The sequence below is a fragment of the Natator depressus genome, chromosome 12 (genome assembly GCF_965152275.1).
Source record: "Natator depressus isolate rNatDep1 chromosome 12, rNatDep2.hap1, whole genome shotgun sequence".
NCBI lineage: Eukaryota > Metazoa > Chordata > Testudines > Cheloniidae > Natator > Natator depressus.
In genome coordinates, this window is record NC_134245.1 from 12,190,170 (window position 1) to 12,202,833 (window position 12,664).

The 12,664-nt window shown below is 39.0% G+C and overlaps 1 protein-coding gene across 1 annotated transcript in view; it reads right to left on the bottom strand.

The window, feature by feature from the left end:
* Nucleotides 1-721: 721 nt before the first annotated feature.
* MMP2 (matrix metallopeptidase 2) overlaps nt 722-12,664 on the bottom strand; it is a 51,087-nt gene continuing 39,144 nt past the window's right edge. Inside the window, exons 10-13 of the mRNA XM_074968597.1 lie at nt 10,264-10,400; nt 7,817-7,976; nt 3,791-3,900; nt 722-1,908 (exon numbers count right to left, since the gene is read on the bottom strand). Of these exons, the coding sequence (XP_074824698.1) occupies nt 1,805-1,908; nt 3,791-3,900; nt 7,817-7,976; nt 10,264-10,400 (511 nt within the window). The 3' untranslated portion in view covers nt 722-1,804. The remainder of the gene's footprint in view (nt 1,909-3,790; nt 3,901-7,816; nt 7,977-10,263; nt 10,401-12,664) is intronic.

Sequence of the window (12,664 nt, forward strand, 5' to 3'; positions counted from 1 at the left end):
ATCACAACCTCAACAGAAGTCAGCAATGAGATGCTGTTTCAGAAAAAGCAAATGCAATTTTAGGTTGCATTAACAGAGGCATAGCATGCAAGTCATAGGAGGTGATAGAACCGCTCTACTTGGCACTGGTTAGGCCTCAGCTGGAGTACTGTGTCTAGTTTTGGTCACCAATGTATAGAAAGGATGTAGAGAAACTGGAAAGGATCCAGAGGCAAGAGACAAAGATGATCAAGGGGATGGAATGCAAACCATATGAGCAAAGGCTTAAAGAACTGGATATCTTTAGTCTGGAAAAGAGGAGATTAAGGGGGGATATGAAAGAGGACTTCAGATACTTGAAAGGCTGCCATAAAAAAGATAGAAATAAGTTGTTCTCTTTTGCCACAGAGGGCAGGACAAGAGGCAATGGGTTCAAACTACAGCATAGCAGATTTAGATCAAATCTCAGGAAAAACTTCCTAATTGTTAAAACAGTAGGAAAATGGAACAGACTGCCTAGGGAGGTTGTAGAAGCTTCTTCACTGGAGGTTATTAAAAAGAGGCTGGATAGCTGTCTATCTTGGATGGTTTAGACACAACAAATCCCGCATCTTGGCAGGGAGTTAGACTAGATGACCCTTGCGGTCCCTTCTGACCATACGATTCTATGAAATATTTGGATTGGTGTAAATTGGTGCAGCTCTATTGAAGTCACCAACTGAGCATTTGAACTTGAGTTCCTAAACACTTCCGATATGCATTTCTGTTGTGGGGTAATATTGTCTTTCCTTTGACAGACACTCAATTTAACATGCTACCAAAATGCTTTGTAAATTCAAACAATTCAAGGAAGCATGTCTATGAGAATCACTGACAGCGTCATTTGGTTTTATTTGTATCACTGGCATTTTGTGTGTGTGATTTTCTTTTTTTTTTTATGAATAAAAACATTCCATCAGGCAGTAGATTGAAAATTTTCCATCGCCCAATGTATAAGCAAGCAGGTAAACAAATAAACAAACAAAGCCCCCAATGTTATAGAGAACAAACAAAACAAAATAAAATAAAACAAGTTAAACATTAGTACTTGGCTTTTTATGTATAATGCATCGACCTCAAAAATCTGAGTCATTCTGTCCATATACACAAGTGATAGTAGTAACAAAGTGCATGAAGCAAATTGCTAAATTTTAACTAAGATATTAAAATAAAAAGTACTTTAAAACAATACTTTTAATACAGTTTCTTGCCATGATTCCATCATGCATCAACACAAATCAAATCCTGAGGCAACCTGTGCCTTTGACAGTCTTTCCGTATTACTATGTAAATAAATGGAAACGATGACCAAAACCTGCAAGAAGGTGACAAGCGTTGAGACAAGTCCATCTATATTCAGAGTTGTATTAAAAAAAACTCAAAGTGCACTGCTGGTACATCTCATTTGGGCCTATTTGGGACTGGTACCCTACAGGAGACAGAACCAAGGTCCAAAGACGTCAGTTTCCATTGACTTCACTGGATTTTGATTCAGGCACCAGGGGAATACAAGGTGATGGATGTTCTGCTACTAACATCACTATGACGATCATGAAAATTGGAAAGTTGTACCATATTTTTGGGATACGTAAGTAAACATCTTTTGTATACTTAGGAGGTGCACGCTCTTAAATTATCTGATGAAAGAAAGTGTAGAGTACTGGTACTTAGTGTTTTGGTACCAGTACCAGACTGGTCCATTAATTAGCATTCAGATCTATCTCTAATTACAGAAAAGGCATATAAGAAAAAGAGTAAGTATTTGGTTATTAATATTTTATACAGTTCAGCAACCCAACCAATCGGATTTTACATTGCCGACTTTAACAATCTTCAAGCTAGTGTCTTCCAGTTTTAGATAATACCAGTCCTTGAAAAAGTAGCTGTACCCTGTGAAGAGAGAAAAAAAGAAGGATATATATTATGGAAAACACAATTCTTGATAATAGTTTTTGTTTGTTTCTTTATTATTTCAGCTAAACCTATAGGAATAGAAGAAATTTTTCTAAGGATATTTAGAAGAAATTGTGTTTTGTTTTTAACAGGGTTTTTAAAATTACATTTGTATTAATAACTTATATATATGAAATCCAGAGTGGCTATCAAGAGAGGCCTTATTTTGAAGGAAGCCGATTTTGTGAGCCTATGTTTTATGCACACAAATATTTGCTGGCACAATTAATGTCATTTTAAAATTTAGCTACGTGGTATGAAGGTGCGAACAGGTAGGCACCTCCGTGACATCTCACAAACACTTGTGCCTGTGAAGTTGTCAGTGCAAAAATGGCAGGCCACTTCTGAAAACCATGGACTAGGTCCTTGGCTGCAGCTGAGATACATTCAAAGATGGAAGAAGCAAAGGTGGCTCCAAGCTACCTGTATATATTCCCCCAGTCCTGGAGCTTACCATGGTCTGATTCAGACCCTGGGAGAATTAGAGCAGTGCTGGAACATGCTCTAACTGGCCACCCATGATTCCAAGGACCCATGTGGGGAAATCTCCTGGGCACAAGGAGTTCCTGGTCACGCCCTTTCCTCTTGGAACACTTCTTATATCAGAGGCCATGCGGCATGATCTTATGCTGACCCTATCCTGGACTAGAAGGAGAATCCACAGGAAGGCAGCTAATCTGGTTTTCAGGCTTCACACCACCAGACTGGTGCAAAGCCGAGAAAGTGGACCCAGACATCCAGTCCAAGCCTTAAGGATTATGTCGTACACATTTATAGTGCGTGTGTGTGACTGATTCTTTTTTTACATTCCTCCACGTATAGAACAGGTTTGTAACCTCCTGGAGCATAGTGACAGAAAAAAAACTAAGGCCTTCAAGCTACCCATGGACAAGACATGGCATATAAAACATAAAGACAAAAAGAAGACCCAGTATACAAATTATATTGACAATGAGGTTAATGTCGGGTAAGTCCCCAACAGTTCAGAATTTGGATTCAATTCAAAAGTTCAGGTGTTTAGACAAAATCTAACATTCCACCGACTTTCTCATGAGAAGTCTCTTTCCCCATGAGGTTTTTGGCATTCTGGTTCTGGTCAAGTATTCTGGAAGAAGACCCTTTCCTGAGGTATATTATTACTTCCACTTCCGGTCCACAATGGAAACAAAGTGGAGAAAACTCCTCCAAAGTAGAGATATGTTCCAGTTGACAAAATTTGGCTCTGGGCCCAAGTTTGGATTCTGACTCCCCTCAGGATTCCATATTCCACAATATGGTTTAAACCCATCTCTACTCCAACCAGTTCTCTAATGGGCTGTTTTAAATATGGTTTTGGAATGGGGAGGAACTGTGTTATCTAATTTGGTTTGCCCATTTCTAAAAAGGGAAAATGAGAACCAAAAATCAAAGGATTCCTTTGCTACTAAATCCCTATTTCTAAGAGACTTCCTTTCTAAGGGACCGGTGTCAGGGGAGCTTAAATACTTTCAATATCAATGGTAGCAGACTTTTTAAATACATGTACTGCATGAAAGTGGTGCTGATTTGAAAGGATGATTGTTTTTTACAGGAACCAGAAACGTTCAGGAAATGTAATAATTCCTAAAGCTTTTGATAATTCCTAAAGAATAAATTGAGAGCAATGGGATATTTAACTGAAAAACTTATTTCAGCTGGCAGCATGCCAAGCAGAATGACGGAGTGGCTGCATGTTCATTAACCACTAGAATTGAATGTCTCCAGGAAGTCTAGAAGTAGACAAGGGCAATACACTCTTGAAAGGAAGCTCTATAATGACTTATGACAGACTGCCGCTCACCACTTCCACTATGATCCAGCACCGCATCTAGGTTATCTGGAACTCCATTCCAAGCATCAGCAATTAATTTAGGGAACCCAGGGTCCATTTTCTTCTTTACTTCATTATACCTGCAGAAGATAAAACCCCATAATCACACGGCTTTATTTAATTGTAACGTCTGACACTACCTTTCAGGAAGTCACCAGTAACTGTGGCTGTACAAAACATTCACATGTGAAATTCAGTAACTCTGTTTTCACACTGTTTGAGTTTCACTAAACTGGTCCAATTTTGTGAAAATCCTGTGAATTTTTTCAGCTTTTCCGTTTGAAAATGCAATCAGTTCTGAACTGAACATGGACCTCGCTTTCACTCACAGATCGTCTTTTCTGAGCAACGCCATCGAGTTCCCAAAATTCATATTTTAAACTTCAAAACGTAATTCCAGTGAAGGAGCTCTGCAACCAGCAACTTTTCAAAATGGCACAGTTTGATGTATAATGGCCGTTCAAAGCGACATTTCTGAGCCATAAAAATTACCCAGAATGAAATTATAAATAGTTTTGCATGAAATTTCACCCCAAATCTCCACCGTTTTCACACAGCCCTACCAGTGATGATAAAAAAGGTTACAAGAGCTAAACTTCCTTACATGTGTTACTACCAGTAATACTTTAGCTTGGAAAAACAGAGAATTTAAACCATCCCAATTACTTTCCTTCATTATACTTTTGGGGCCAAATCCTCAGCTAGTATAAATCAGTTTAGCTCCACTGAACTCATATCTACTTTCCAACATTCTTTTGAAGTGACTGGAGCTTTGCCGATTTCTACCAGTTGAGGATCTGATGCTTTGTTCACTTTGGGCACTTCGCTCTAGACTAGCCTGTGCACAGGGAGAGGAAAGATGTAAGAAGCCTTTCCCCCATTTTCATAGCCCACATAGAGTTAATCCACAAGTGACTGTCCCTATGCACATAGGAGCACAGGGACTAATCCCATTCTGTGACCCTCGGGATGAAGGATATCTAGGGTGACCAGATAGCAACTATGAAAAAACGGGACAGGGGGTGGGGGGTAATAGGCACCTATGTAAGAAAAAGTCCTAAAAAACAGGTCTGTCCCTTTAAAAACGGGACATCTGGTCACCCTAAGGATATCCCCAAGGGGGCAGGGAAGCTATAGCCTGGCTCGCCACCTCACATGGACCTAGTAACTGAGACTGATTCCCAGAGGGAGGAGAGAGGAGAGTATGCAGGATTTACCAAGGGACAGTAGCAATGGATGTACCTATGCCCCCAGTACAGGACTGCATCAGTGAGCCTCATTTTAAACTGTGATAGTGGACTGATCTCTTTATGGTCATCTTCACTTCCTACACACAAATAGTCTACAGAAGTGTTTATATTCCTGTTCTGTATAGAGCCTGATTCTCCTCTCCCTTACTAGTTTTACACACCTAAACTCCTCTCGATTTTGACTGTTACCCCTGGTTTATACTGATGTAACTTAGATCAAAATTAAGCCCATATATTCAGAGAGAGGTTTAAAATCATGACTATTTTTTCTATTACTAGTTAAGCAAAACCCACTTTGGGGGGCTAAACCATCCTGCGGTAAAGTTTAGCTGTGGAATTTATGAACCAACTCCCCTCACCACCAGCCCAGTAAACCTCCCTGGCTTAACCATCCTGTTCTGAAGACACTGAAAGGGAGGCAGTGGGCTTCCTTCTTATACCTCAGTTTAAAGCTTGTGATAATGACATGAAAAGGACTTTGCCAAGTAGTTATTTTCATTCTGTCTGGCAGAGTACTTGTATAAAATAAAGCAGCTGCATATTTAACGGTTATAATGTCTGTGTTAAACACCGTTGCCTTTTACCAAATGTTTTTTGATTGCTTGCTATCTTCTTTATACAGATATAAATCAGTTAAGCTGTTTAGTTGCTTAACAATAAATTATACATTCTACAGTGACTGCAACTGATAAGGAAGGGGCTTTGATCGAAATAGTGTCTGAGATCAGAGTGATAAATTTCTTGGAGACCCAAATGTACAGTTAATCAAAACAGCGAGTGCTCAGGAGCAAACTAGCGGCTTTGCTAACTCACGGTCTGTAATTTGAAGTATTACAAGTAGCTATATTGTAAATACTTGAAAACATGAAACATGATCAGCTGCATAGTTAATATTTTCAAAGTGAGTGATAAGCAATCTTTTGCTTTTTAAGATCAATGCCTGTATTTTCAGATAATGGGGAAAAGAAGAGTGCTATTCTCAAAGGTAATTAATCATACTTGTCTTTCAAATGGCAACCTTTCTGAAAGGATAGTTTATGTACTTATAGGAATTCATAGCTACTAGGATATAAAAAAGACACTTCATCTACTCTGTTCACAACATGAAATTATTGTTCATATAAAAAGGATTCACACACCCTAAATATACCTTTGATGTGTGATATAGCTTACATTTCACTGAAAGAATACTTGAAACTTTTGGAATATATTACATCTGTAGTAGGAGTTTCCTGATTTTTCCGTCGTTCTATATTATCAATTAATGACTGGCTCTTATTTCTACCTGGAATGTAAAGTGTGTGTTCTCAAAACCAAACCCTGCCCTAACTCCATGTGCGAGAAAGGTCTGTCTGGAGATTAAAGCAGGAGCCAGGATGTCAGGACCTCTGGATTCTGCTCCCAGCTCTACTCCTTTCTTGATGTGTATTCCTTAGGTAAGTCACCGCAGTTCAGCAAAGCACTCAGACCGGTGACTAATTTTAAGAACCTATTTTTGTGCCCAAACCTGCTGACAGTTATACTCCTGCAACTCCACTAAATCAAATAAAATGGGTCCAGTTTTCTTCAGATACAACATAAGATGTTTGATACTATTTTAATCACACTCATAGACCCACGGTTAAAAACGTTTCCTTCTAGCATGGGACTCAGTTAGACTTTCTAGTCAGGGATGGGTGTGAAGGAGCTGTCCTTTCCTTGTAGCACAAAGTTAGCCAAAACTTCCTGCTGTGCAACTCTTTGAGTATTACTTTGATTATTTGGGAAGGAAGAATAATTTTCAGGAAATCTGGTTTCAGTCCCCAGGTTTGCCACAGACTTTCCATGTGACTTTAGTCAAGTCTCTCTGTGCTTCAATTCCCTTTCTGTAAAATGGGGATAATCCTTAATTTCTCCCAGCCTTTGTCTGTCTTGTCTATTTAAAATATAAGCTCTTTGGTGCAGGAACTGTCATTTACTATATGTAACTACTATGCCTAGCATAAAAGGATCCCATCTTTGTTAGAACCTTTAGGCACCATCATAATATGTGATAAATAACAAAAATAATAATATGACATTTGAATTCTGCATTTGGTTACTTATGTTGCATAACATTATTTTAACTCCCTGAGAGGCATTTCCAACATGACTCTTAGGGTACATTAATATACACGCTAGTATTTCTGGGTATCTGTGGACATCCTTACAAAAGGTGCTTGCCTCTCTGTGCATAGAAAACATATGAAAAGGATTGCAGATGCTGTCAAAATAAATTTCAAATTAAGATTTGACAAACGATTAACAGATATATTTTGGCAGGATGTGCCCAGCTCCCCTCAGCACCAACTGGATAAGTAAAGCAAATATGTTAGCCCTTTGTTATTTCTGTTGTGACAAGAAGAGCAGCTATCCCAAAGTTTGCTATCCTTATATCATCCCTTGTTTCCCCATTTTTATGTCCAATGCCCTTCAGGAATAGTGGTTTAAGGGGAGATTTTTCAAAGGCACAGATGGCAGTTAGATGCTTAACTGCCAGTGACTTTCACCTAGCTGCTGTATGTGCCTTTGAAAATCTCAGAGATTTATTCCAGGCCTTGTCACCTGACCACCTTGTTTCTGTGCTGCCAAGGGATATAATCTTTTTAGGCTCTTGTCTGGCAAAACATTTTGCAGCAAACACCTGAGCCTAAATGAGAACAAGGATCCACCGCAACAGCTGTGAGCTTAGTTAAGGGCTCACCACCTTAACTGTAATATGTCTCACCTCCAAAACTTGTCTCCTGCAAAAATGTATGTCTTCTTGTTTTTGCTCCAGTTAAAAGCTGCATTGACGTGTTGTACCTCGGGAGGTAACCCCAGACTGGTGAGTTTCTTTGGATATCCTCTCTCCAAAGTACTGGCTGAATAAACCCAGTACTCATTTCCTAAGTGGGAAAAACACTTAGTTACATGGTAGTTAACTCTGTTACAAAGTGGATTAACCGAAAAAGCTATTTCTGTTTTGTGACACTTTATAAGATCTTTTATCATCCTGCTTATATTACTAGTAAATCGTGTGTTCCAGTAGGCAGAGCACTGGACTGAGGCTCAGGAATTATGGTTCTGTTCCTGGTTCTGGCATCGACCTGATGCTTGGCTTTGGACATATAGCTTCCCCTCTCTGTTTCCCCTCCTGCTTGTCATCTGGCTTGTCTATTTAGATTGTAAGCTTTCGGGGACAGGGAGTGCCTCTGACTATGAGCATGCATAGGCTTTGCTGTCAGTTGGGTTTACTGTAATACAAATAATTAACAATGATAATCTGGTTGGATGATGAAGTCTTAAAGCAGGATAGTCTGAAGGCCAAATGCAGCCCATATCCCACACGCACCCTCTCCATGTATCTGTGGTTTGTTTATTTCAGAAATTTCTATTCATCCATCAAGTTAGATACAAGAATATCATATATTAAGTGGTCATCTATATCTCCATTTTAAAAGGCCCTGATTCTGTGGTCCTTGATTCAGGAAAACTTTCTAATATGACCCAAAATACATACAAATCAAAGGGCCAAATTCTGCAACCTTTACATTGATTGGTACCTTACTCAGTGAATATTCCCATTGATGCCAGTGAGATTACCCGCCGGTGACCATGGAAGCTTTCACCATGAGAGAATATTTCTATTGGCCATAATTATATTACAATAATTATGAATGTCAGAAAGCTTTCCATTGACTTCACTGGGAGTTGGATCCGGAAGTAAGTTATATAACACGAGAAAGGTGTAAGGTGAAGTTCTTAGCAAACTCATAGATTCACAGATTCCAGGGCCACAAGGGATCATTGTGATAATCTAGTCTGACCTCCTGTACAACACAGGCCATAGAACTAACTCAAAATAATTCCTAGAGCCGAGCTTTTAGAACAACATCCAATCTTGATTTTAAAATGGTCAGTGATGGAGAATCCACCATGCCCAGATTAGATTGTTCCAATGGTTACTTATTCTCACCATTGAAAATTTACTCCTGATTTCCAGTCTGAATGTGTCTAGCTTGAACTTGGATCGGGTTATACGTTTCTTTTCTAGACTAGAGCCCATTATTAAATATTTGTTCCTCTTGTAGGTACTCATAGACTCTGCTCTACTTCAGATTCCCCTGTTTAGGCATCTCAGAATTGCATTAGCTATCTTGGCCACAGAGTACAGTAGGAGCTCAAAGTTGAGTTGATTATCCACTACAACCCCCAAATCTTTTTATAGTCACAGCTTCCCAGGATAATCTTCTCCACCCTGTAAGTTACCAGTGTGGCCTTTCAGGAGCAAAATGTGGATGCTCCTGTACAAAGGATTTTAGGGTACTTGGGCTACAGGCAGTTTCCTGCTGATCTTTTAGTGTTCGCTAGTCTTTCCTGTTTAGAATTCTTCTAAAGCAATTGCATTTCCCTGGAAAATGTAAAATCCAAAAGCAAAACAAAACAAAAAAACCAAACAAGCAAACAAAACCCCCACACACACCAAACCAAACAAAATAAATCTCCGAAGTCCCCAGCAACTAACAATAATATTTACTGGAGATGGCATATCAAAGCATTTTGACTGTGCTGAATTTTTATTTTTTATCATGTAGCTTAATCCAATAGCCAATCAAACGTGGAATAAATTACCAATACTTTCCCCTCCTGTGCAGAAAATGTACAGCAGCATCAACCATGTGTTTTTTCCATGGTTGGAGATGTTTAGTCATGTTGCAATGGATTCTGGAGGTTAGTTTTTGCTGGCTCGGTTTTCCAAACATTGAAAACAACCTCCCAGCTGCACTAGTTTGGCTAGGCTAGCTGGAGCATATATATGGCTCCAACCGTGTTAAAATGGATAGTATACTGATTTGTATCTATTATTATCCTCTCCCATCAAGCTAGCTAGCATGCCCGCATGCATCCTCTCTGCCTCTCTGAGTAATCCAGGTTCTGCATGTTGCTGAGCTTTTCTTTCAAGATGCTAACAGCCTTTCAGCTCCCAGGGGGTTAATGGCAGTGAAGGGTGCTCAGCAACTTGCAGGTTCTGGACCTTTAGTCCTAGGAAAGGAATGGCTGAAATCTGACATTCATAACAGATCTGATATGGCTGTCCTCAGAGGTACATGTCCCTGATCCAGCTTAGCATTTAAAAGATCGAATTTGAATGCAGTGCTTATACAAGCTATGTTTACAACTTGAAACCAATACCTGAAAAAAACACTGTCTTCTCTTCCTGAGGGGCCTCATAGACAGCATCGATTTTTTCTGGCACCTCTGGCCAGAATGTAGCAACAAGCAAGGGACCTGTGGGTTTATTTCGGGGGTTTACAGTCCTCCACATGAATCTGAACAGAACAGAAAATGGCACAGGCTTTACAATGAACTGATTCATTAGCACATCTGTTTCTCATAATATCTGGCAAAGACCTATGTGCAAGCACACGCACATGCTCTCACATGGTCTAGCAACAGCAGCACAAACTTATAACTGCTTGGCTATACGTTCAAAACGGTGCCTGAGAGGTTAAATGAATCCTCCTGCCGCATGCTAATGGAATGGTTGCATAATCTGCCGCACGCCGGAACCTCACTGAAATGGAGTAGATTGATGGCTGAAGGGCTCACGTTGCTTCTTGCGCCAGAGTAAAATGTATTCTGCGCTTCACTTGTACAAATAGAACCATTTACAAGGCAGTGACATGATTACAGTTATCCTGCTGTTGTGTATGGAGCAGATGGACAAGCATTTGACAAATGCAGACATTTGCATTCCATGAATTGCTCTTGCCATTATTATTGTAGTGACGAAAAGTTCAAATCGAAGAACTATATATCAAGCAGCTGGGAAGGGAGCTTGGCTGTAAGAGAAACCTTAAACATTAAAAATGTTCATTAGAGAAATGCTTATTTTGTGTACAAGCGGTATCCTCAATTTGATTTATGATTTTAAAACCTGTAATCGTCTTTCAGTGGCAGGGCATTCTGTAGAAGGCACTTGATAGTAACAAAGGCACTACTGTTTTCCTCCCCTGCTGAAGGAACAGCCTTTTCCCCCTCAACAGAACAAAAGCTTACAGCAGTTTGCCAATTTTTTAAGATGAAAAATCAACAAGCTAGCTGAATCCCTCTTGCAACATACATTAGCTGGTAGCTTGTAAACAAATCCTCAGGTCAAATCCAGTGTTCATCAGTCTGAAAAGTAGGAGCTGAAAAAATGGGCCCGTTCTGCTCACCCCTACCTGGAACCCTTTTCTCATGAAACTCTCAGAGTCTGAAATTGTATTTCAGGGTGGCCTAAATATTGGAGGATCAGGCCCTAAGTGGCCTTTATAGATTGCTGTACCACCATCTGCTGAAATCTGACAATGAACAAATGGAGCTAGCAAGGACACACACTGAGAGCATTTTAATATGTATTTATAAGTACGACAGGGTTTTGTCTCATTTTTAAAATTAAACAATTATGATAATCGGGTGTAGTAGCTGATATGAGCAAGACAGCAAATGGCTAAATGTGTGTTACTTTTCCTCTTTTTTTACAAAAGTTTTGTTCGATATAACCTGAGATACGGTCTTAATAACTGGGATAATGATGTCTTAATGTGTTCTATTTTTCCACAGATATAAACATCAATTTCATTTTTATTTTTATTTTTAATGAAGTAATCAGAGCTATAGCAGGACGACAAAAAAAAAAAAAAAGCTAATGTACTGATACACTGTATGAAAAGAGTCCTTTTCCTATTGCCTATTATATGTTTCTTTTCTTTCACAGAAAAGCAGATCACATGTGACATAAGGAACTCCATGTAACACATATCTGCCACTACATATATAGCTTTTAATAAATGATTAGCCTTAGAGAAGGACCTAAACTGCAGAATTCTGATCCATGTTAGTGACTCTGCTCCCCTTTGCTAAGTTTGGATCAGATTTAGGCTCTAGTCAGAGAAAAGGGCCAGGGATCCATATCCACATTAGGATTCTAAACCTCCCAGAGCCCAGAAGGGTTCGAAAGCCCCTTTCTAATGAATGGAGCCCACATTTCTGACACAACAGTTTGCTGTTGGAAAATGCAGTTTAGTCAAAATTGATACATTTTGTGGTTACGTGTTGATTCCAGCAAAAAAATTCAATGGCAAAAAAGGAGAAATGAACTTTCTTGTTTCATTTCAATAATGTTGAAACATATTGTTTAGACTTTTACATGAAATATTAATTTAATAGTGTATATTACATATACATATAATGCATACAATATATTATGTTTTTACATTAGTGAAACAAAATGATTCAGTGGCTCTGAATTTAAATTTTTTGGGCTTTTCATTTTGCAGGAAATTTTGAATATTTTTTTTTGTTCCAATTGAATGAAAAAACATTTCTAAATGCTGGAATTTCTCACTGAACACAAATTCCAATTTCTTCCCAGCTCTACTGATTCATAAGATTGCTTCATACATCCTCACTGGAAGGGCTGGCAGGTCTTTTAATACCAGACCTCTTGCTTATGTAGAGTAGCACATATGCACAGTATTTCCCTTCCCTCATTTCTTGATTCTACATACATTTGTATGGAGAGGAAAAACAAAAACAAAACCCTTTGTTT